Source organism: Xenopus tropicalis, chromosome 5 (genome assembly GCF_000004195.4).
Source record: "Xenopus tropicalis strain Nigerian chromosome 5, UCB_Xtro_10.0, whole genome shotgun sequence".
In the NCBI taxonomy this organism is placed as follows: Eukaryota; Metazoa; Chordata; class Amphibia; order Anura; family Pipidae; genus Xenopus; species Xenopus tropicalis.
The window spans coordinates 98,444,138-98,470,958 of record NC_030681.2 but is presented as its reverse complement, the minus strand read 5'-3'; the positions used below and the strand labels follow the sequence as shown (position 1 = coordinate 98,470,958).

At 34.9% G+C, this 26,821-nt stretch overlaps 1 protein-coding gene across 6 annotated transcripts in view; it reads left to right on the top strand.

The window, feature by feature from the left end:
* myom2 (myomesin 2) overlaps positions 1–26,821 on the top strand; it is a 136,312-nt gene that overhangs the window by 38,366 nt on the left and 71,125 nt on the right. For 5 of the 6 annotated variants that reach the window (XM_012963482.3, XM_031902126.1, XM_018094427.2 and 2 more), the window contains 13 exons: positions 4,681–4,769; positions 4,893–4,943; positions 5,665–5,829; positions 7,836–7,997; positions 9,098–9,239; positions 9,801–10,000; positions 13,175–13,228; positions 14,655–14,782; positions 16,943–17,126; positions 17,399–17,573; positions 17,891–18,012; positions 19,277–19,294; positions 20,680–20,867. In XM_012963482.3, the coding sequence (XP_012818936.2) occupies positions 4,681–4,769; positions 4,893–4,943; positions 5,665–5,829; positions 7,836–7,997; positions 9,098–9,239; positions 9,801–10,000; positions 13,175–13,228; positions 14,655–14,782; positions 16,943–17,126; positions 17,399–17,573; positions 17,891–18,012; positions 19,277–19,294; positions 20,680–20,867 (1,678 nt within the window). The remainder of the gene's footprint in view (positions 1–4,680; positions 4,770–4,892; positions 4,944–5,664; positions 5,830–7,835; positions 7,998–9,097; positions 9,240–9,800; positions 10,001–13,174; positions 13,229–14,654; positions 14,783–16,942; positions 17,127–17,398; positions 17,574–17,890; positions 18,013–19,276; positions 19,295–20,679; positions 20,868–26,821) is intronic. The other variant, XM_002935159.5, reaches the window with a different exon arrangement.

Genomic DNA, 26,821 nt, shown 5'->3' with positions numbered 1-26,821 from the left:
ATTGGCGGGAGTAGCATTTGCTTAAGATGAGGACAGAAATCAACAGATGTAACCTAATCTGATGTAGCTGGCTTAGGCATGTAACAAGCTACACAGGGAGGCTTTAGGGAGGGATAGTTGTCTGGCAGCAAACAAGCCGCCAGAATGTCTCTCCTCTGTATGAAAGGAACTGTCTCTCCCTGTTGGCCAGTGTGCTGCTCTGGCTTATGGATGGCAAAACAAATTAAGACTTGGTTAAAAGTAAAATAAAAGTAGGAATTTATATAAATAAAATGTGAAGAAATTACAATACTTATGTATTGTGTAATTTTCACAAAGTGCTTTTTTAGGTTTTGTGGTTTTCTAAGATCTGCTTTAATGTGTTATTACATACAATGTGAATTGGCACATGCTAATACTTGCACAGCATGAACTTTCATTTGAAGCAGCTTAAGGGTGAAGACACATGGAGCTACTAGTAGCAGCTACTTGTCGTGGCTACTAAATGCCAGAAAATCCCCTGCCATAGACAATACTGAGAATTGCCTCAGCTAAAACACATGTAGAGACAATTATCAGTAAATGATCAGCATTGTCTATTTCTGTAGCCACAACAAGTAGCTGCTACTAGTAGCTCTGTGTGTCTTCACCCTAAGAGGGGCCTGGATGAGTTCTTGAACAAGCATAGTATCCAAGGCTATTGTGATACTAAAATCTACAGTTAGTATTGATGTCGGTATATATAGTTTATGTATGTAAGTGTCTAGATAGGTCATTAAAGGTTTGTGGGTGTTGGGTTTACTTGGATGGGTTGAACTTGATGGACTCTGGTCTTTTTTCAGCCCTATGTAACTATGTAAGTAGGAATGAATCATTAAAACCATGTTTTCAATGCTGGAATTAATTTTTCAAAAATTGTTAAATATGCCTGACATAGTGTTTGTGAGCAGTGACCATTGTCACTGCTCACTGGTCACTGATTTATCAGCTAATTGGGAAAGTTAAGAAACAAATAATTATTTTATTGCAAATGTATAAAGGTATTTTCTTTATCCATTTACAAACTACCTTCTTATATATAGCAAATCTGTTATGAAGCATCACTGTCTCTCTGCAATTATATATAGCTACTGTGCAACTTGTTGAAATCCATCTCCCCATGGGATTATGGAGAGGAGATAAGCAGGGCAGCCAGTGGAATGCTCGGTTGGTCTTCATTATTTATGGGCCTGTTAGTGTTATCCATTATTGCATGTGTGCCAGCAAGCGCTATTGCCAATTCTCATTAGCTGCAAGCCCTCGTTTCACACCTATAAGAACATTCAGGAGACTAAGCACTCTTGCCAATAACAGGACGTATATTATCACACGCTTTGGCACAATCCAAGTTTCGACAGAGAAGAAACATTTGTGCAGGCCCTAAATTCTGAGAAAATTGTAATAAAGTAAATTATTCTTTTAAAATACATTTAAAACATTAAGGGACATTTTCATCAAAGAGTATAAATGCATTCTCAAATACATAAATAAATGCACCAAAGCAAATACAAGTGATTTTGTTTTTGAAAAATTGTCATATGAACACACACTCAACATAGACACACACATACATGCATTTCTTTTGATCTTTATGAGAATAATCATGTCAACTTATTTTAAAACTGTAATGCATTATTCCACTCTCACATGTCTGCCACCAAGTGGAGAATTTTAGTTTTGCAATATTCTTTTCCTCTCAATGTATCATTATTAATCATTACAACTCTGCAGCTGAGCAGTATAACTGTTGTATGTGGAAATAATAAGCTGGAATAAAAGCAACACATTACCGTATAATGCTAAATTCAATAGTGTTCTCATCAGACCTTTAGCTACACTTGTCAGGGTTACTAGCTATTGTACGACATAGAGTATCTGCATTTGTTTAAAATCCAGCACAAACTGTTTCCTGCATTCAAATAGAGTTCACGCTTCTTTAAAGAAAAGTGCAACAAGTGTCATTAAAATGCAAAACACGGAAGTACATAACAAGACTTCACCAGATGCTTAGCAGAAATGACTTGAGTAAAGGGAATTTGAACTTGTTTATTACATCACAGAACAGATGCAACATAGATTTTAAAGCTAACTTGCAACAAAGTATGAGCTCAAGAATAGATGTGTCACAGCAAGACTCACTCAGTAATCTAGAGCTAAAATATACCATGCACATTTCCACATAAGAAGTAGTGCCAAATTACCTCTTAAATAAATGCTCTTAGAATAAGCAGAAACAGTTTGGTCTGTTAGCAAGTGCAGAAGCCCAGTATCTTAAAAGTCTTTATAATTACATAGCTTTGCCTTGTCAGGTACACTATACCCTCCATCCAAAATGACATGCGTGGGATTTTTTTTGGGTGATCAGAGGCAAAGAAATCTAACTCACCATGTGCAATGCCGATGTGTCCTGGAGTGATAAATGGAATTTTACCAACTGGCAGTCTGATAGAAAAATCTGGGTTTGGCAGAGATGCTAGTAGGAGAACAAGTAATGGTAGAGGTCTGTTCTACATGGTTTGGACTATGGGCCCTTATTGAAAGCAAACATTTAGGCTACTCGGTTCAGTAAATTTCTGACTAATTTGTGCTCCCTACTTTTAGCAGAATAATTCCCCCATGCGCAAACTGTGGACCGTACGGGAAGAGTTTGCAGAAATGGGAAAGTAAGAACCTAATTGGCTTGCACAGAGCCCTGGCCCAAATGAACATCTGTAGGATGAATCGGGTCAGGTCTGATCCCTAGCATTAGGGAAATCCTAAATAATGATCTTATTATTAGAGATTTGGACAAGTCTCTCTTTACTTTTGGTCATGTCATTTATAAAATAGGATACGTGCAATTTATTTGCATTAGATGTACTGCCTATGTGAATTAAGTTGCATCTTGCATTATAGTTGAAATCCATTTTCATGCTACTGGAACACTTATTTTGCAATGATATCTATGGGTATAGAAGTGCTTCTTGTTTCTTAAATATGAGAATAATTCATATTCAGGGTTATTAATCAAAGGAAACATATTGTGTAGAAAAAACAAATTAGACAGTTCATTATACTCATATTTTACATATAGAAGCAATGTACTTAAAACAATTGTGTTTATTGAAAATTCTCCAAAAACCCTACTAGCCCCACCCATCTACTACACCTGTTACGTCCTTTCCCAGGCTTTGCAGGGGACTACACTGTAGGATAGGAACCGATCAGCAACTAGACTGACCTGATAGAGACCTGTAGCCTGTCTTAGCTTGCGTGACTTAGGGGCTGTGATTGGCAATCCCCCTCCAAGTGTACTTATGGCAGGGACCATTAAGGGCCTACCCCCCGTGAAACAGACCAAAGAAGAACTATAGGCAGCTCCAATAAAGGGCCCATTTTTAAAGGTAATGATTATTTTTAGTCCATATGAAATCTGCATCAAATAGTATACATTATTGCCGACAAGATTGGGGGGGGGGGGGGAGTTCACTTAAGCTACTGTATATGTCTTCTTTATCTAAACCTACCAGATTGTATAAAATACATACTAACATAATATGGATGGAGTTCAACTCTTCTTCTAAAAGAAGAAGAAAAAAAACACTTCTATTTGCCTCAAACTAGGGAATATTCCTTCCTGACTCCATGAGGGTAATCGCACAAATTCCTGGATCAACTTTGTATAATGAGTTAATTTCAGTGACCTAAATTTTATGACGCACTATGCAGTATGCAAGTGCAAAAACTGTCCACAATTAACCTTTACAAATAGCTTTACTTAGTGAAATGTGGTCTGATCTCATATAGACTGTTACTAAACTTCAAGTATAACAATATGAATAGTGATGAATCCATCCCGTTTGATGTGACTGCACCTATTTTGACGTGACGCGCCCATTTCAGCGCCATCATGCCTATTTTGATGCGACTGCAACTTTTTTTTGATGCAACAAATTTTTGAGCGCCAAATTTTCACAGAATTTTTGCAAAACAATTTGCACTAATCATGTATTGTATAAACCGTACAATATCAGAACATAAATAAACTTATGTAAAACATAATTCAAGAGGAAAAAATTAAAAAATACAGGTGATTAGAATAGCTACAATCTTTACTGGGCAACAACAAAACACAAGATTACAGGCAATGTCTGATAAATGTCTGTATATGTGAAATAAAATATAACATTCCTGTGGTGCACAGTCAAACCTGATATCTGACCAGCTGTAACTGGTTTCTTTTATTCTGCAGACCATTACATCCATTATAAATGGCAGCTGTTTCTATATAAAGGAGACAGAGTTTAGAAGAAGAATACTTCAGAGTGCCCGAGCCTCTTAGGGAATTCAATTGTAGCTTAGTGAATTCACATTCTTAAACGTAAAATATACTTTATTGCCATCATTTGTAATATGAACGCTTCAAAAGACAAACCAATGCCAACAAAAACCTGATATGCTAAAACCTCAGAGCCCTGAATGCACAGTCTCTATTCTAAGGAACTCAACATCACCATCATCAAACCCTTGTGACAATTATTATACGTACACTATATAAAAAAAAACAAATGTTTCCCTAATGCCACTTCTGGTTGCATAACTAGATAACTGGCAATTTTTAAGTTGCTACTATGCTGAAGATTCATAATAAATAATATTATTATTGTTTTTTCTTGTTTCCAGAGCTAACTATAATGATACTGCTACATATACAGCAGTAGCTACCAATGTCCATGGCCAGTCCTCTACTAATGCTGCAGTCATTGTAAGAAGTAAGTTCATCGTTTGTATATTATGACAGGGTACTTGGCATGCTGTCCTCTAACCTCACTGTCAATATTTGTTAAACTGTTAAATTAAACATAAAACATCTAAACAATTATATTATTTTACAGGATACCGTGATGAAGAAGATCCCCTCCACTCTGTATTACTGCCACTAAGTTGTAAGTATGAGTTTTTATTTGCCTTCATGTTAAACAAGATACTTGTTGTAAGATAATTTTGTTAATAAAGTGCAGGGCAAGTTGCAAAGTGCATAAATCAGGCATAAGTTGACATTTTTCTTTCTTGCATTTTAGCACCATAGGCACATCAATGTGTTCATGAAGAGCAAGCGGGGTCAGCAGGTGGGCATCACATAGCCTACACCTACCTTAATTTCTTTGTCATTCAGGGGTACTAGAGTTAGAGTTAGGGGAAGCCAGCAGCCATTAAGTGCAGGGCTACTTTGCATCCCATAGTTCTGTCTATTCACCTTGCCCAAGATTTTTATTTATTATGTGTCAAAATTCAAGTTTTTTGTCTAAAAGCATTTTGTCATTTTAAGCAAATTAATTTTTTTGATGCAACAATGTTTCACAACAACTTTTCCTGTAAGCACTGGTTGTTCTTTTTCTTGTTAAAACAATGGTTATTGAGTTTGTGATATCTGGTCTGTGGGTATTTTGCAAGTACAAAGCTGTTAACTAACTACACCCCCAAGCTGGTCTACTGAAATAAAGGGGAATAATTGATATCTGCTTTTGGTATTGCTTCAGGTTCTGTATACAATTCACTACAATTCAATAAATTGTAAATGTATTAATCTAAATCTGTGCCTTTGTTTGAGCATAGCAGAAAGGTGCTCATACATTATTATAACGTTAATTTTTATTTTTATTGTAGTGCCTTTGTCTACAGCAATTTGCTTTACCCATATTGATGTTCAGTTTTTGGAGAAGTTTGGGGTGTCATTTGGAATTGAAGGTGAAACTATGACTTTATCATGTGATATATTGTTAACTCCTGATATCAGCAGACTGCGACCTCAGCCAGAGTGGTACAGAGATGGTAAGTGTGATACATACTAATGTTATATTGGTTAAGCCGTTATTTATTAGTCATGTTTCCATCACAATTGTAAATTACGACAACTGCATAAAGGCACCACACAAGAACAACAGTGTTATAATGATGAAATGCACGCTTTAATATTACATTTTCCTTATGGCCTTGATTGCTCCAAAAATATTAGAAGAATACTTGATAGAAAAAAAGATTTAATGCGGGTAAAGCACCAGAAAATCAAATGCAGGATTACACAGAAGAAGAAGAAATGTATAGTGTCAAGATAAGTATACAGTAATAATAAGCAGAAAATACATACACAGCACACACACAGCATGGCTTGAAATCAAATGCAATAAACTAAAGAGTAGAAGTAATGATCATGTATTAAAAAGTAGCAATCAGGAGACCAGTAAAGGTAAGGCTGGATTACTGAACGAGAATGTAAAAATTAATTGGCATCATAATCCTATTCTGCAATGCTTAGTTGAGAAATGGAAAGATTTTAGTGAACATAGAAAAAGCTTGATAGCAGAATTATATGTTATGCAAACAAAATGGACTGGAATAATTTCCATTTAAGATTACAGAAGCCTGGTTCGTTTAATGCTCTAGGTGTGGATATGCCTTGCTACCCCTTAGAAAGTTTGAATATTTGCTTATTCTGCTGCTATCACAATAATGCTTTACATTTAAATGACATATAAGGCAACTTTTGTAAATGTAAGACTCCAGTGGTGCCATGTACCTATTGTTATACTTGCCACTATACATTGCTTTAGTGGTGCATACGTTGCTAGGCAAATACTGCATATATAAATGAAAACACATCTTAGAGTTATAAGTGCAGGCTGATCATCCACCCATACAAAATCTTCTGTACCTGCACCCAGAAGCATTGAATGCAGTCGACATTAGTCAACAAACGCCAAGTTTCTCATTAGTTGGCAGATATCTGCTTTGTGTGATAGCACCCGGGGGGATTCAATGCTTCTGGGTGCAGGCACAACAAGAAGATATTTATCCACAGGCTGACAGTATGCCCATGTGACCTTACCCTTAGGCAGAAACATATTGCTGAAAAAATATTGCTTCCTGGAATAGGGGCATTTAATTATAAAAAAGACTACGATCAAAGAAAAACCCTGTACATAAAAGAAAGAAGGAATTCATACATAAATGAAAGCAGAAGAAAGAGTCTCTTCCACAGAGAAGGGAACAAATCATTCAGTTGAATAGGTATTATTTAAAACCAGTGCTATGGGAGCTACTGACACACTTCTTGGAAAGGGGAAATTCTGGGAATAGTGCTGGCTAAACAAAGATTATTAGCTCATACCCTTTTATATTAAGTTAATGTCATTGGACCATAAAAGAAAGGTTTTTACTATGGTCCTTATATGTTGTAAAAGAAACTTTCAGTCTATATTTTATCATTATCTTATCATTTTCATCTTTACACAAATCCATTTTTCCCACAGGCTTAAACAGAGATACAGTATGTAGTTTTTTGCTACATAAAGAACCCATGTATTTTAAATCAAGTATTTACCCTTGGTTTATCTGCTTGGCTTTAGCCAGCCTTTTATATTTCTTGTACTGTTACACTTTATTGCTTTACCTGCTGCAGTGAACACTGAAAACTTTTAGACAGAGAAGGGCTGACCTTGTCATCTCTCTCTAAAACTCATATCCTGATATCTAGAATCCCAGCCATAACATAGTGCGTGACTTCTGGTTTTCTGACAGGAGGCAAGCTGATACAATCTCATAACAGTTTTAAAACTGAATGAAATGTAATTTTTTCAGTACTGCACTACTCTTTTTTTTTTTAGGTTTTGGTGGTTTTGGACACATAACAAACACTTTTTTATTTGCTCACCATACGAATTTGTGTAGAATGTTCTTTACATTGATAAACATGGAACATATTTTTTAACTATTATATATAATAATTATATAATTATATTACTTATTATTAACAGCGTAACAACTTCATGTTATTGCAGATGTCTTAGTCAAAGAATCCAAGTGGCACCAAATGCATTTTGGAGAGGGCCGTGCAACCTTAACACTGACACACCTAAATAAGGATGATGAAGGACTGTATACACTAAGAATTGTCTCAAGAGGCGGAGTAAATGAGCACAGCGCATTTCTATTTGTGGCCGGTACGTTTCCCAGCTTTATATTATCTTTTAATTAATCCATGCTAACACTTTATGTACTTATTTTTCTGCATAGTATGTACTGTTCACTAGTATGTATTATCCGGCTGTTCAGGAATTGCTGTGTTTTTTTTAATTTTATATGAATCTTCAGGTTTTTTTTGTTATTTTTTGATCTAGAATTTCATGTGAATACTGAGTGTAACTACCATCAATTTTTTAATTACCTAAAGGCCAAAACAATGAAATATTTCAAGTTGTAGTATGCATTTTGTGCTGTGTTAAATTATCCATAACATTTTTATATTTATTGCATTATTTCATATATTATTAGTCTGATACTTTTCAGAAGCAAGAAAACAACATGACAACAACACTGAAAAGCAACCATGGGAATTGAGAAGCTCATACTCTTTTATGTATAGCAAACTGACTGTGTATGGTAGCTAGTACAGTGTGAGTGGAAGCAATGATAGAAGTGGGTTAATATCTAGCTTTTGGCTGTTACATAAAAATGATTGAAGAACAGAAGTTTTGTAATAGTTAAGTACAGAATCATTAGAAGACTAACAAGCTGGCAATGTTAGTCCCAACCTGGGCCATGCACAAAACAAGATACTGTGTAATCTTTTAATGTATGTTTATTTATAAACATGTTAAATAAATGTATAGAAGTTATCTCTGTATAAAGAGATATCAGAGATATAAGAGCTAATTTACTATGAGCATACACAAGTACACAAGTGCATGCTGTTTGGTGCAAAATTGTGCCTATAGGGCTACAATATAAATTGCACTTGCACATTGTACAACTCTTATACTCTGTATTGTACTCGGTCCAAAATGCTGATCCCCTTACTTGCCATTTCTTCCATGGCAGGCACACTAGGTAGTGAGTGCTGGGTGCTTTGCATCAGATTTTTGCACTTTTCATTTCATATATAAACTAGTCCTTACATCACACAGAAAATGTGTTTACACAACTAATGAAATTGGTCGGATAAGTGGTGAAATATGTTAAAGAAAACTTAAAGTCAATTAATTTTGAAAACAAATCAAGACCACTAATTATGCATATTCTTAATTGTATTTTTTCTATGAAGATGCTGCTGCCTTGGTGGCAGGTGCACCTGGTGCCCCAATGGATGTTGAGTGCCATGATGCTAACAAGGATTATGTGATTGTAACTTGGAAACCACCAAACACAGCCAGTGAAGCTCCAGTCATTGGATACTTTATTGATAAGTATGTAGAATTTTTTAATAATTCATTTTACATTTCACATTCTTCAAATAATTTGTGATGTGATGTGCAACAATGCACAGCAACAGTGGATAAGGTTGCAAAAAGACACATGACCATCAAGATCAAGCTTTTTGTCTAAGTAACAGCTGCCTAACTAATCCAGCTAATCCAGAAGAAGGTAAGGAACCCTATCTGAAGCCTCTTCAGGTTGTCATAAAGGGGTACTACAAGAGGACAATCGATCCAGCCTTGAGAGAGTGTCATATAGATAAAAACTAGATGGCACTGACTGTGTTATAGAGAGCATATTGTAAGTTTGTGTCTCACAAACAGAATACTGGGCACTAACAAGTTATAAATAGATTGTATTTTCCTATATTTTGTTTCTAATATCATGATGATCTACCATTCCCATTATCATTTCCAGGTTGTTTCCTATACATCAAAATTTAACATATCATTATAGAAACAATGCGTCCAGTTACTAAGGGAATCATCTCATAAACATCAAATGGTCTAGTCTGGGGTAGTGTTTAATTATATAAATGTTATTTGCCACAGGTGTGAAGTGGGCACTGAAAACTGGATTCAGTGCAATGATTCTCCAGTAAAAATCTGCAAATATCCTGTTACTGGCTTGTTTGAAGGACGTTCTTATATATTCCGAGTACGAGCCGTTAACAAAGCTGGTATAAGCAGACCTTCTAGAGTTTCAATCGCTGTCGCAGCTCTGGACCCTGCTGATCTGGCCAGGCTACAAAGTAAGTACACACTATTAGGTTCAAATAGAATGCCAGGACAAATAAGTAATGGAGCTCCTCAGCAATTAAGGTGCAATTAAACACTTAGGGGGTTATGTAATAAAAGGCACTAGGTTTGCCCAGGAACCAATTAGCAGGTAGCATTTACTGGTCACCCGTTTAAAAGCTAACATCTTATTGGTTGCTATGAGTTACTGCACCTGGGCACACTTAGTGCCTTTTATTACATTATGGGGTTAGTTCTATACGATGCATTAAAAGCTGTGGCTCCAATACTTCTATTGATTTAGGCACAATGCAAATATTTGCATTCTTGTTTTACTGATGGCATTTTTTGTTTGTGATTTTTAGTTGACAGTGATGATAAATGCAGAATCATTTCAGTAAAGGGTTAATATAACAGACGCGCCATTTCAGTAAATAATATACATTATGTGTAGTGTAGTCAGACTAAGAATGACAGATCTCATGCATTCAGTGAGGCTGTAGGCTATATATTTTCTTCGATTAGTAAAGTCTCTGATGCCCTTGATTCATCAAATATTAGATAATGAAGAAAACTGAAATTCACAGTACATGCTCAGCTGATAAATCAGAATGACACTGGCCATTCCCAAGCTGTTTGAAGACAGAGAAGATCCAAGGCCAGAAATTATTAGACTACAACACTCATTTACTAACCAGTCTTCTGTTATAATTATAGTGTTTTCAGACAGCTTTTAAACAAAGCAGTTTTTTTGTTATAATTCTGCTATATTTTGGTGTAATAGCTTTTAGACCTCATCTATAAATGTTTGCAGTCTAGAAAACCTGGCTGTGTGGACAATCTTTGTCAACTGATGTAAACAGACTTTCGACTTATTATAAAATAATCAATGACATTTACATCAGTATCTTTGTGGTTAATTGTCCTGTTGAGTATACATACAGTATATGGTCCAAGACAGCCTCACTGCGGGAGCCAAAATGGCAACTAAAATCTGCCTGTGCATTGCCACCTAATACTGAATATTTACTTTCATTAGTGTTTGGATCTTATTAAGGCACATTTACTAACAGACAACAAATCTTCACACTTGCATTGACCCATAATAAGCAATTTGCTTTGATCACTCAATTCACGAGTATGAAACCAAGCAAATATCTGATTGGTTGATATTGGTTACTGCTGTGGTGTAAATTTGAACAATGTTTGTAAATGTCACCCCCTTATTTTATCTAAAAATAACACTGAAGCTGCTTGAAAAGAGTTGGTATGGGATGAATTTGCATGATTTTAGTTCATCAAATACACACACAATTACAATTTAAAAAGCATTTGCAATGTTCAGATCTGAAGAATTATTGGTTCAATTCCTTTAGAGTTTTAAACACAAATGGAATGGTACCTGGTTGATTTTAAGTAGTACAGGGCTGCCAACTCCACATATGTAATTATGTCCTCATTGCAATTTTTGGTCTTGATTTATTCAAGCAAATTTAAAATACACCACTGGCAAAATGTAGTTTTGCTTGATTTTGTCATTACTATCTCCTTACTGCTGTAACATATAACCATCTAATACCATTTAGCAGGGCTTTTATATTGTCAATTTCCCCTCATGATAAGAAGACCAGAGATAGGAAGTGAACTGCTTCTCTCATAACATCACATCCCTATACTTCTCCACCCCCAGCTTAGCTTTCCCCCGCCTTGACTCAATGCTTGACGACTCAATTTCCACTAAAAAATCGTACTTTGCACAAAGAATGCGAACATCTCGGAATTCGCTTTGGTTACACTTTCCTTGGGGCTATCTTTTTCTGTCGAGCACCATTGAGTCCTATGGAAGGCTTCCAAAGCCAGACATGTAAGGCTTCAAACCCAGAAAGGTTTTTGTGGCATTAACGAACTTTTTGGCACAAACATTACGTGACTTTCAGAATACAATTGCGATATTTTTGTATGAACCATAAAAGCAACGTCGAGACATTTTAGAACATTAGAAATTATTGTGGTTACTCCGAATTTATACCATATCCTGTTTTAAGCCCAGAAAAAGACAGGTTTTAGTAAATGTTCTACATAGAGTTCAGTACCTCAGTTGTGCTCATTTGGATACCATGGATATAAATTCTTCGCATCCCAACCAAAGTTTAGCACTTTGAGTTCACCAACTCACATGGAAAAAACACCTAGGGGCACATTTACTAATCCACGAATCTGAATCCGAATGTGAAAAATTCGGATTGGAAACAAACATTTTGCGTTTTTTTCGTCGACATTACGACTTTTTCGTAAATTGTCGCGACTTTTTCGTAGCCGTTACGACTTGCGCGAATTGTCGCGACTTGTTTGTAGCCGTTACGATTTGCTCGTATATTATTGCGACTTTTTCGTATTGAGCGCATGTAAATGGTGGGCAAAACTTTCAGACTTTGCATGACTTTGGAAGCCTCCCATAGGACTCAATGGCACTCTGCATCTCCAACCTGGCCCAAGGAAAGTCACGATACTGAAGCTTGAATGAATCCGAAACTTTTGTACTCGGCGCGATGGCTATGAAAAAGTCGCAACAATTCGCGCAAGTCGTAACGCTATGAAAAAGTCACGGCAATTTACGAAAAAGTCGTAACGCCTACGAAAAAGTCGCGACAATTTACGAAAAAAACGCAAAATACCGATCATTACGAAAAAAACGCATTCGGACGCTTTTTGGACGTTCGTGGATTAGTAAATGTGCCCCCTAATATAAATTATTCCTTTTAATTTCCCTTATTTCTATTGAATGTTTTTATTAACTCAATCCTAATTTTAACACATTCTTTTTCCTACCGTACCTTCATATCCTCAAGTTCTTAATTTAGCTTGATAGTCATATAATGTCTGCATTTCTGCTCCTTTCCCTTAGTATTCAATTGTCTCTTTAAACAGCACGTTGCAATCTAATGTTTAAAGACTTTACACAACATCATATGTCTTCCTATTATTTTACATGTAAACACTGGTACTTTATAAAAACCTTTCCATAATAATTTATATACTACGCACTGTTTAAAACACTGCGAACACTTTAGACAATTTGGTAATGATTTTTGCATTAGATTTATGGTTATTAATAAACATCTGAAGACGTAACAGGAAAAATGAGATTCTGGCTACATAAAATCATATGTTTTTTTTCTTCTATGCAGCAATCCATCTGGATGGAGGCAGAGAAATCGTTATCTGTCAAGATGACTTGGAAGGTATTTAACTTTAATAAGCTTTTGAAATTAGTGGAATAGAATTGCCTTTTGCAACATCCAGAATTCAAGTTATCACAGATTTCAGCTTTTCTTTCTGGAAAGAGAATATTAACCTGAATATAATTTAATGCCACATTACAAGTATAGGAAAATTGCATAAAGAGACAAAAAATCTTTAAAACTATAAAAGATACCTTTTTGTATGTTCTGGCACTATTATTTTAATATAAATAAAGTCATACCCGAGTGTTGCTAAAACCTTTAAACAGCAATATTGTAATGAATGTAGGGTTTTTGCAAATGTGTCTACATTTGTGTAAGCATATTAATAAACTGAATAGCGTTTAAACATTATAAATACAATAAAGTTGTACTGCTATAATTATTTTGTGCACAATTGTTACAGTTCAATTTGCTGAGTGCTGAAAATTTTTATTTTTATATGGCAAGTTTAATTAAGCACAGGGGTAACTGCATCTACAGGTGGTGCTGTCTGTTTTATACACCTATATACATACAGCTCATCTTCCCTAAGCACAATGGACTAAAGGTTATGGCCCAGTAACTATGAGAAAACCAAAATATAAAAAAGATCCCTACTCTCATCCATATCACAGTTAAGGACATCATGGTGATGATTTTGACACATATGCACAGATTAAATGTATTGCAGCATATTGGTTGGTTTGCAGTGAATATATTATCTGTCTGCCTGAATTATTAGCTCACAATCTTATTGCACTAAAATGTTATAAACTAAAATGTTAAATTGTGAACACAACGTTTTAAGACATATGAATAAAAATACTGTTTAAAATAGATTGCATTGCCCAGTTACGATCTATAGAGAATGCCAATGTGAAACTATAGGAGAGGAGACTTCTGAAAACACCATAAGCTATATGTTTTACATTTTTTTTTTAGCTCTTCTTAGGTTCTCAATAGTTTATCACCTTCTCCTTCTATGTCTCTGTAAATATTTTTTCTATTTGAAAATTAAAAAAGATTAAATAATTGCCAGATTGGATAAACTCCTCTGGCATGTGACAAGCTGGAGTAAATGGAAGGTAAATGGAAAGTTGACAGGTAAACTATAAGACTTATAGTCTTATAGACAAGAAAACAATCTGAAAGAAAAAAACACATTGTAAAATCTCTAACAGCATATATAAAATCACTGCAGATAAAGCTATATCCCCGTAGATGTCTGAAAAACAACGTAGTCAGCTTCAAGTAATGGGAACTTTAATATTTACATTTTAATATATAGACTAATACAACATCACAGCAACATGCTCTCAAACTTTACTATCCTCTATAATCTTATCAACAATATGTTAAATCATTTCTCAACACTCTAGCCAGAAAATGTTTGTAATCTTATTTACTGAATATTTAATTATTCATGGACTGTTCCTTCATTTAGGTGAAGTAAAAATCCCAGGACCTCCTACCAATGTTCAAGCTTTAGAAACCAGCAAAACATATATTGTACTCAGTTGGGATCCACCCGTTCCCCGTGGCAGAGATCCAATCGTGTATTATGTTGAGAAGGTAGTGTATGACCGCTTTTCTGCTCTGAATTCCCAAGGCATATGTGCTATTTTGCAGACATATAATTACCCAAATACAGTTTGATAATTTAATTAATGCTAAATTGACCTGACGACTACCCATGCACTTTTCTGATCTTGGATCTAATTAAGGTAGCTAATGCACTTTAAATGTTCTTTGAAGTAAAGCACAGTGATAGTAAATTAATGGTCAGTGAATTTACCCAGAATTTTAAGCAATGTAGCAATTTAACTATGAAATGAAAACGAAGAAAAAAAAAAATTAACTGACTTATCCACCCTGTTTACTGTAATATATATTAATACCAGCTGAATGTTTAACTATATACTAGAATATTGTGGTCAAAAACTTTGAATTCTGTAAACGTACATTAGACACTCTAGCTTTGTCATCAACTCTAGCACTGTCTGCCATCTTAAAGGAATACTGTCATGGGAAAACATGTTTTTTTTCAAAACACATCAGTTAATAGAGCTTTTCCAGCAGAATCCTGCATTTAAATCCATTTTTTAAAAGCGCAAACAGATTTTTTTATGTTTAATTTAGAAATTCACATGGGGCTAGCCATGTTCATCACTTCCCTGGGTAAACTTTGGGTAAACTTCAGTCGCTTTTAATGATGTGCTGCATTTGAGTGATATCACTCCAACCTCCCTCCGCCCCCACCTAGCAGCTGATAAGCAGAACAGTGGGAGGAAGCAAGATAGCAGCTCCAATAGTAAAATAGTAAAAAAAAATCCATGTCCAGCTTCGGACTCCTCCAGTTACATGGGAGCAGGAGAAATAATAGGTTATCGCAAATCAGTTTTAATGTGTAGCGCTGGCTCCTTCTGAAAGATGGCTGCCTACATACTGATATTACAGCTTAAAAAAATACATTTGTTGGTTTAAGAACAAAATTTTAAATTTTTAATAATTTAGAAATAAAAAGTACATCATAAAAATCATAACAGAAACTCTTTAAAGCACATAACAATGTCTCACTGGTTAATGCAGATGAATGTATTCCATCCAACTGCCCAAAGCAGATAAACCAGTACAAACACATTGTGAATGGTTAATGTGGATGTGTAATTCTGGTTTATATTGGAATAGCCACATCAGCAAAATAGTACATAGATATTGTAGAGTAGTAAAAAATCTCCATGCTCTTAACAGATTAGTAAAGGAATAGCAGAGGATAGTGTTTACAGTATCTGAACAAAGGTTTGAAAAATTGAAAGGACCTGGATGTATTAAAAAAAGAACCATCAGATATATACAGAGTTCCTCTGATATTTTGTGTGCTTTATATGATTACAAGAAAGGCATTTCGGGTGTGGAGACCCTCCAAAAAACCCCCACAATTTTTACCATTTATTATGTGTCAAAACTGAGCATAATAAAAGAAAAGAAAGAAAAATTATGCCATCTAAAAACTGTTGAGGTCATGTAGAAGTTAATGGCAGGTATCCTTTTTACAATTGGATCTTCCCATGCTTTGTGGTATTAGAGGTTTTTGGGGGGGTTTTAATGTGACATTTGTGTGACAAAATGGAAAATTCAAGTTTTAATAAATCACTTAGCCTTTGTGATTTTAGTGGAAATGAATATTGATTGTGGTTCAAAAAACTCTAAAACCTATAAAATGAGAATGTCGATAAATGGACCTCTAGGTTTTTCCCAGGTGTAATAACTAAGGATGCACTGAACCCCCAAGTCCATGTTAAGTGATTTGGCCAAATACCGAACCGAATTTGAAATGTAATAAGCAAATCCTAATTAGCATGTGCTAATTATGATTCGGATTCAGTTCGGCCAGGACTGTGGATTTGCCCGAATCCGAACCCTGCTGAAATAGGCCGAATCCTGGCCGAATACTGAACCGAATCCTGGATACGGTGCATCCCTAGGAATAACCCATATCGATCAACCAGAATATAGCATTTACTGGTTTCCTTTTTTCAATTTTCATTGCAATGGGTTAGTGAACCTGGGAAAACATAATGCCTTTATTACATATAGGGGTGGGAAATGTTTAATATAACACAATAAACAAGAATATGCACATAGCACATTCACACAAATAAGGATTTCATTCAGGAGGATTTTATCAGGAAAATATCTAATTTAATTGATTTTATCCCTGCTTTATTCTAGACAATGGTCGGTAGTGGAAGTTGGCAGAGAGTCAATGCACAGATCCCAGTGAGGTCCCCTCGCTATGCAGTATTTGATTTGGCAGAGGGAAAGTCATATAATTTTAGAGTAATTTCAGTAAACAAGCATGGTGCCAGTGAGCCATCGGAAATAACACCACCAATACAAGCACAGGAACGTTTAGGTAAGTCTTTAATTGAACAAATTGCATGGTTTCCATTAGAAGACAATTTCCTGCTGACCTAAATGCATTGTGATAAATATTTTGTAGAACACTGGTATAGTGATTTTGTTCAGCGAGTCCCAGTGCATAAATGCATCAGTTTATACAGCTCACAAAATGTTTATTGCGTATAAAATTCTCCAAGTGTGCTTGCTGCTTGATTGATGTACCTGGCTTTTTTATAGGCTGATGTTTACCTATTCCAAATTTATATGTGTACTTTTATTTAATAGCTGTGCCATCTGCTCCTGGTCGTATACAGGCATCTAGAAATACCAGAAGTTCAGTTGTTGTACAGTTTGATAAACCCAAACTAGAAGAAGAATTAATTGGATATTATATTGATTCTTCTGTGGTGGGATCAAATCATTGGGAAACTTGCAATCACAAACCTATTAAGTATAACAGGTAAATATTTTTTTGGGTATTTTCCAAATGTAATCATTTTAATATTTAATATTAATAAACATCTCATATTTCTACTTTAGCAGAAGCATTCCTAAATGTCCTGTTTTTCTAGGATACTCCTAATTTTTGCTTCTAAAAATCTAAAAGGGGAATGTTTAGATTTTGAAACACTTGAGGCAGTTAAAATAAAACTGTTTAGTGTTTTGCATGCAAAAAGGGACATAATAACAATCACAAATAGTGTATATAGTCATATAACAGTTTAAATTAGCCATTTCAGTTGTCTCTTACTTTCTTGTTGGTCTGCTTCTTTTTAGATTTGTAGTCCATGGCTTAACAACTGGAGAAAAGTATATTTTCCGTGTAAAGGCTGCTAATGCTGTCGGAGTCAGTGAAAACTCTCAAGAATCAGAAGCAATAACTGTTAAGGCAGCATTAAGTAAGTACACAATAATAAATAATGCATTTTGTTTGAAAGCTATTCTCTGAACGTTTATAATATGCTTTTATTACATTGGTATAGAAAAGAAGGGAAGGGTATAGTTCAGATTTGTTCTGCATCAAGAAAGTGTTTTGTTAAGTAAGATGTATGCCAGATACAGTATCTGGTAGTGTGCATAAACTCAAGGGAAAGTGTAATTTCAATACTGAATATTAAATCTAATATCCAATTTATGTTTAGAAAATACTTAAATTTTTTTATACAGGGTTACTGAAATTAGCTCTTATTACAGAGTTGAGAAAATGGTCTATTTGCCCTCTTGGAGTCATGAGGGAAATTATTCCTTCTGAGGTAAATTGGAGAAGGTTCAGACAGGGTTTTTTACTTTCTCTAGATCAACTAGCAGTTAGGTAGGCTTACTTAGGCAGGCAAGTTTCAACTTAATGGTTTTCCATTTTTTCAACTTTATCTGCGATGTTATGTTAACGTAGACAACCATCACAATATTTGCTCGGGAACCCTGCTGTAATTAATACACATGTTGGACAACGATTCTCAGCTATGTGGTCATGGATAACTAATACTGATAATCACATTTTTTTCGGCAGGCATGGATTCACTGCTGAATACTGCATTTTGTCTTTGGCGATTTTTTTTGCGAAACTGCAGCAAAAATTCATGAAGTGAGGAAAATTAGCAGACATGTCAAAAAAGTTGCAGTCACATCAAATAAGTTGCAATCATGTAAAAAAAAAATCATATGGTAGCAGCATTTCACACATTTTTTCCGTTTCACACATTTTTCAGTGTACTTAGGCAGAATTTGTACAAATAACTAGCGCTAGAGGAGTGTCAATGCACGAATGACTCACATCAAGAAGAGTCCAAAAGAATACCAAAAGCACACCTAATGATTATTATGTGGGGAGTGGGTTCAGCATGTACGCTAGAGCAGGCTTAAGTTGTCCACACATGGGCCAATAAACTCTCTATATTTAATATTTGTCTACATATCAGGTTGGCTGCTTATTTGCCCATACATAATATTGTTGATTGGCCTACCCAACTGATATCCAGCTAATAAAGGGCCACGTATTGATCCATGTTTCACAAATTTTTTGCTGTTTTGGCAATTTTTCGCAGTTTTGCTAATTTTTCGATAATGTTAAACGGGACAGATTCACTTATCACTAGCAGCAATCATTAAAGGATAAGGTGTACTTTAAACTATGTTAAACATGTTTCAATTTGATTATTTCAGGCGGAGGGGTGCCTCATGGTAGGTACTGTTAAAATAGTGTGACCCATTCACCTTTCACATTTAAAAATGTTTTTTTATCTATTAAAAATCACAATGCACATATAAAACATATTTAATTTGTCAGAATTCTGCATGGATTTGTTTTACTTTTTGTCATCAATCATTTAGGATTGCTTTGCCCCCAATAAAATGTATATGTGTCTGTTAGGGACTAGACCAGATACATAGAGATTTTGTATTATTATTACGCGGTATTGGTTATGATGCTGTAGACCCCTTAGTAATTAGGTACAGAATTTGCTAAAATTGTAAATTTCACTCATCATTCCTAACTGACAAGTGACTGTTATGTATATCTGCCAACTTGTAATATACAAGTTATATGATTAAATTACTCAGAGTATATTCTACCCTGGTATTGTTACTTTCTCTAGATATATAATCAATCATATATTTAATAAATGCCCGTATTTCATATGTAAATTTAACACTGTGATTAACTGCTAATTACAGCATCTGGTTTAAATTATTACTGTCTTATCTGGTTTAAACTTATTTCTGTCTTATTTAAAAAAAATCTTATAAAAGACCTGTCTTGCACTCAAGAGGATTGAAAAATTCTGAAGTGGAAAAGATAATTCATATGTCTGTTAATTATGCTGAAGTAATGAAATATCCCTCTAAATTGGAAAATTAATATTATTTTGCATGGTAGCAGTGAAAAAACACTTTTATTAGACAGCAAAAGGGCCCTCTATCTCAGGCAAATTAAAAACCACAGTTACTAGTGCTTCTTGGTTTTCATTTTAATGCCACATCTTTCACATACACTTTCCCCACTATCCCCAGCACTATAAGTTTATATTACTAACACTATAATTGTACAATGACTGCATTAGATGTAAGCATTAATAAAAAAAAAACAACATTCTGTGAAGGTAGGAAGTCATTTCAGTACTCTTCTGAAATACATCTCCTTTATAACGGATTTCTTGTAAATTAGTTAAATGTAATGGCTAGTTTTACTCTAAAATATTTGTTGTGTAACTGGTAGAAAATGTTGGTGCTGCTCTTTTGTCATTCAGGAGTAAGGATATTTGTCTATAATAAGCACGTACAGTAAAAAAGGTTATAAAAATGAACATTTTTTAGTTTGGCCTACAAGAATAGAATGAAATGTGTGGTTTTGCAGTAATATACTTCAATATATTTGGAAATTATAGATTCAAAATACTGTTTTTAGCATTGCAAATGTGGTACGGTGATACGGGGATAATGATGTTGTTTATTTATTATGAACTGGTTTGCCTCATACCATCAAAAATCAGACACCTCTATACAAGATATACAGATTTAGTTTTGAATACCCAGTAACCAAATTCAATTTCCCCATCTTCCATTAGCTACTCCATCTCATCCATATGGCATTACCCTTCTAAACTGTGATGGTCATTCAATGATTTTGGGTTGGAAGTTACCCAAATTTACTGGTGGTTCTGCTATTAATGGATACTATATTGATAAACGTGAAGCTAATCACTTGAATTGGCATGAAGTTAATTCCAGCATTGTTCAGGAGAGAGTTTATAAGGTTAGTACTTTTTACCTTTAATTTTATTGCTGAATATGCCCTAAAACATAGATATATTAAATATTTAAAATTATTACAATGATTGTTCAGATTTATTACCTCTTGTGCCGTGGAGAAACATTTACAACTAGTTAGGTTTTCACATTACCTACTGTTATTTTGATTTAGATCATATTCATTAGTTTAAATCAGAAACATATGAAAGTCCACCCTTCAGTTTAATCTGAAGCAGTCATTACAATTTAATTGCAGTCTTTAATCATCATGACTGGTTAATGACTATTACTGTAAATGGCTTTATTAAGGTAAGTCCATAATCATACTTATAGAGCCTCCGGCCTACTCTAGAAATGTTACTTTAGTTAACTACAATATTCATGGCACGCTATTAGACTATTAACAGCTATCACAGCTTACAGGTTTGCCATACCTATTTCATTAAGAAATAAAATATTTTTGAATATAACAAGGAAAATCATTTGTGTAAATGTTTAATTAGCTCACTGCAGTGGTTTAACGAATAGTATGATGTAAACAACAATAGTTACATATACTGATGTGGTATGAATACAGTTCTAAATAATTGTATATACTAATTCAGGCACAGTTTGCTTAGAAATTTGTTCTTTTTTATACCCATTTATAACCATTTCCACATTCGTTGAGTGCAATCAAAATACTATGAGGATGAATTATCGAGTGCTGGTAAATTGTATTAACCAATAAAGCAGAATACAGTTAAAATGCTTTCAGCAGCCACACATTGCAATTTCATTGCAATTTGAGTTTCCAGCTTCCCATTTTAATTTTGCCTGGTCTATTTACTGACTTTTTATCCACATATATTGCATTTGCCTGCTTGGAAGTGTTAGAGTTATTGGTACTTAAGATGCATGTGCTTTGGTGTATGTTGGGGATTCCTCTGAGTAGTCATGATAAAATAACTGCAGTATAAAGAAATTCTGATGACGGTTTAGGAATGCCTTGTCCTTAAAAGTACAGAAAATTAGACCTGTAAAGGCTGCTTAAAACAACAAGTAGGATTAGGTATAACTGAAGATGGGTGGTTAACAAAAGACCCTGACCCACCAAACTCTTTTTCTAAAGTGATCATATGTGGGAGTTCAGACATCACTAGGTTACTTATATTATCTGGCTGGACCCCAGCCCATCTACTCAGTGTAAATTTATACCTATCCCATCCATCTCCTTCTACCTGCCTTTCTGACATGTGAGAATTGTGTTGAGCTGAAGTCCCTATAGAACTCTAATTCCTGCTGGTAGCTATTTCTCATACAGGAGTCACATTAAGTGCATATTGCACATGATCCCTCCATATTAATGCAGCGTGGCAAAGGTTTAACAAAAAAAGAAGCAGCTGCAGGCAGGGAGGGGGTTTTGATCACCATGGTTCTTCTAAAGAGTATGACAGCAATAAAAACATCCAATATACCATGTGCCTAGTGTATAAATCATAGATATTCTCCGCCCTATTTAGCTCTTTAGTAACTTCATTGGAGAATGACACTCCACACCTGAAGGTTCATTTCTGAAGGATTGGTACCAAAATTACAGCCCTAAGCTCTTGTATCTGGCACTTACTATGAAGCTTCTGCGCTCTGCACTATGTGTTAGATAAAAAAATCCAGTGCAAGGTAAAGGCACAAAGGACCACTGCACATGTTGGTTATGCCAGGGTGGTACAAGGGCCCACCTTTGCCCTTTTAGTATACATCACTGTTGAATTCAACTAGCCTGGCATACAGGCTAAGGGGAAATTCTTTGTAATCCAATCTAGCAAAAGCTGTAATTAATTGCTACTGGTTGCTTTTTTACTATGATATATATGCCCTTAAATCTCTACTGTAAGGTTATCCTAAAAGAAAGCATAGAAGAATATTACCATGTCCAAAGTAAGACTGTTTCAATCCAACTGGTTATTGTGAATGGATTTTCTGTAAATGGATTTTATATACCTTAAGACTAAAGGCTTAGGTTCTGCAAAGGCATGACATTTTTAATAAATATTTATGTGTCTTACTAAATAACCTTCTTTTTCATGTCAAGAGACATACACTAACAGTAATACTTCTACAGCGTAAACTTCCCCATACAGCTACATATTTTTATACCTTTTGTCTTACTTATTCCCACCCCTATAATTTTAAAGCCCTTATGGGTAGGGCTCCAAGGGGGTGATGAAAAAAAAGACACTAAGCTTGCCCATGTGCAGTAACCCATAGCAACCAATCAGCAGGTATCATTTACTGGTCACCTGTTTGAAAGCAAATATTTTATTGGTTGCTATGGGTAACTGCACATGGCAAACTTAGTGCCTTATTACATATGGGGTTATTACCTAATGTATTGGTTTGTCCAAATGGTTTGTAATGACTCCTATGTACATACATGTTACATAAATGTGCTAATAATAATCCTGATGGTTTTTTTTAATGCATAAATTATATTTTGTAGCCTAAAGGCATGGTGCCCTACATTAGAGAAAAATTTCTTACCTATATAAAAGATCCCATACATAAGCCTTTGTGGCTTGTTCATATTAAATGTATTTCGTATTAAAATTTCTGCACCAAGACTATTCGGATTTTAATGGGATATAACACAGTTGTTGTACATTTTTTGTTTTGGATGACAGGCTGATTTATTTAGAGTTCATGCAGCAGGCATTCAGTACCTGGTAGATTTCAGCAGCCATCAATCTGTCAGAATCCAATGAGGTAATATAGCATCACATACTCATAAAACAAATTACATCTGCAAGTAATTTGGACAAAGCAGATATAATAGTACTCTCGCACAATTACTTTAGAGCCGTCTCTCTCTCTCAGTGATGAATCTTCATCAGTTGAACAACTCTTTACTGTTCAAATCATTTTTGGACGCCTTAATCTTTTTCATTTTATTTAATTTCAGGAATTATTACAATGATCTACTCTGTACATTTCTTGTTTATAGGTGTGTTTGGGAAATTATATTTCATCCAGTATTATATATGAAACACAAACATTTATCTAGCATTATATGTGTGCCCCATGAAAGCTTGTAATTTGTTTGCACTGGACAAACAGTTGAACTGTGTTTCATATACAGGCATCATGCTAATAGAAAAAGTGAATATGGAATGTGACAGAAAAAAAAATATTCACTCATGAACAGGAATCAAAGGTTGAAGTCTCAGCAACAGGGAAATTTAAAGGTGACATATTGGATAAATAGAAAACCCCAAATTTTATAGCCAATTATGAATAATATAAGGTGCTGGTTTCACTTTGGACTAAATATTAATCCTATCTGTAAAAATGGCCCCTTTATTGGATCTCCCTATAGATCCTATCTTTTCTCTGTCCGTGTTTCAAATGAGGGGTGGGTGTGTCCTAACGGTCCCTGCCAGAAGCACAGTAGGAGGAGGAGAGCCAATCACAGCCTTGTACTCACACAAGCAAAGACAGGCTTCAGTTCCCTATCAGGTCAGCCTAGCTGCTGCCAGCTCCCCTGCACATCCAGAGAATTCAGTCAACAGGAAGTGGAATAGATGGGCGGGACTAGTGGGGTTTTGGTGTCTGAAATGCAACTTTTTAAAGCACAATCCTTCTATATGTAGAGAATAATAATTCACTGGTACATTCTTAATTTTTATATGATATGTCTCCTTTAACAGTTTGGGCAAATGAAATATTCAGCTCCATGCATATTGAATTGTTTAAATTCATCTGTCCATGTTGTTTCGAGGTCTAATTAAGGTCATTTTTTTAAATATAATAATAAGCAACCAAAGTGGAGAGTAACATAAAAAAAAGAAATTCAACTGCCTTTGTTATAACTTGATGAAAACAGATCTTTCAAAATGGAGTCAAGTTTGCATCATTGGTAAAATCATTGCCATCTAAAATACTCGTGTTTTTTAAGCACTTAAATATACTGCACATATCTATTGCAATTAAACATGTAAGTGTATCTAAAATGATTACAAAAAATACTTTTCTTGATTGATTGAATAGACTCTCCAAAAGTGACACTTTGCAGCTGTCTAAATTTTGTGAATGGTCAATATACAATATCTCCCTGAATGGGCAATGGATGTAACAGACAGCTATTGTCTGATTTGGTCATCCACATGGATGAAGAATTATTATGGATCTGAGCAGAAGTGAGAAGGAAGCTCTGGGCCATCTTTCTTACAGATCTGCTGATGCCTAAAACACATATCAATAAGTCATATCAGCAGACTGAATTATGTGTGAATTGACTGACTAAATATGATACAGTAACATCAAAACATGGTCTCTTCTAATACCTTCTAAAATGCCTTTACAAGTACTGACAGTCAGTAGAAGAAGAATTAGATACAGCTTTTCTGACACATAAATGCCAGTTGGACTATCTGTAGTAATGAGAAATCAGGTGTAAAAGATTTTATGATTGTGTTAATCTCTACAGAATTACACTGTCATTTTTTACTATACTGGAGATACATTTATCTTATGGTATATTTGGTGAATTGAATTGCACAAGTAATGTGTGCTTTTGTTTTAAATTAACTACTATGCAAGAATAGCCTTCTATTATGATATATGTATGTATTTACTTGTGTGTTTTTATGGACTATATATATATATATATATATATATATATATATATATATATATATATATATATACAATATATAATTTATTACACAAATGACACAAACTATATGCTTAAATATGAATAACAAATAAATGATGCTGTTATTTAAGTCACCTTGACATTTCATGTCCTTTTTAAAAGCATTTGGCCTACATGCCTTTATGTGGTCAGGAAAAACCTTAGTGGGACACTGGGCAAATGTGCACGTGGGCAGTAACCATAGAAACCAATCAGTGACTGGCTTTTTTTCAGGCAACTTCAGGTTGAGCAATGAAAGCAAACATTTGACTGGTTGCCAGGGGTTACTGCCCAGGTGCAAATTTGCCTGGTGTTTATAAATAAGCCCCAGTCAGTTGTCAGGGCCAGAGGCCATTGATAGAGGTTATTGTATTACATGACCTCACGGGCCTTGGTGAAGTCTTTCTATCAGGAAATATCTAGCAAAGGGAAGGAACAAAGGCTTAGAGCCTTTATAAGGGGTGTGGCACAAAGGAAGAGTCTCTTTGGCCTATGTACCACGAAAATATGGTAGTTTGGGACCCAAGGAGGAGTCCAATGTTTTTAGGAACCCCCTGGTGAAGTCACAGTCATGAACTAAGTGTGTAGTAGTCAGATTAGTATGGCACAAGACAAAAAGAATGGGAACCTGTTCCAGGACACATGGACAACCCCACTATTGCCACACCCTAGTGATGAATGAATCTGTCTAGTGATGAGTGAATCTGTTTCGTTTTGCTTCGATGAAAAATTGCCAAAAATTTTTGAAACGGCGAATATGTCACGCAGCACAAAAACTGTTGCATGTGTCATTTTTTCTTCATACGTGCGACAATTGTTTTTTACGTGTGCGTCAATTTTTTGTCGTGCGGCGAATATTTATGTGGCAAATGTTTGCGTCCTTTTCACATCCATGAATATCTTTGCAAAACTGCCTCAAAATTTCAGCACAAAAATGTTTGCCATGAAAAATTCCCACTGTAAAAAAAAAATTGCTATTAAAAATGCCAATGTATTTCACAAATTTTCACAAAGGTTGACATTGTCTAAATGTTGCATCTAATGACGAGCAACATTTTTGCCAAGTTTTGCTGCAAAAACACGTCCCTAGACTCCAATGTATTGTGAGCTGAATAACTTCAATGCATTTAGCAAATTCTCAACATTTGGTGAATTTTTCAGTGATGCAAAAAGGGACAGATTTACCCACTTGCATCTATTGATCAATTACTGTAGCAGCTAGTATGTGCACAGAACCATATAGCATATATATGCACATAAAACAATGTGCATTCAAATTTTAAAGTATT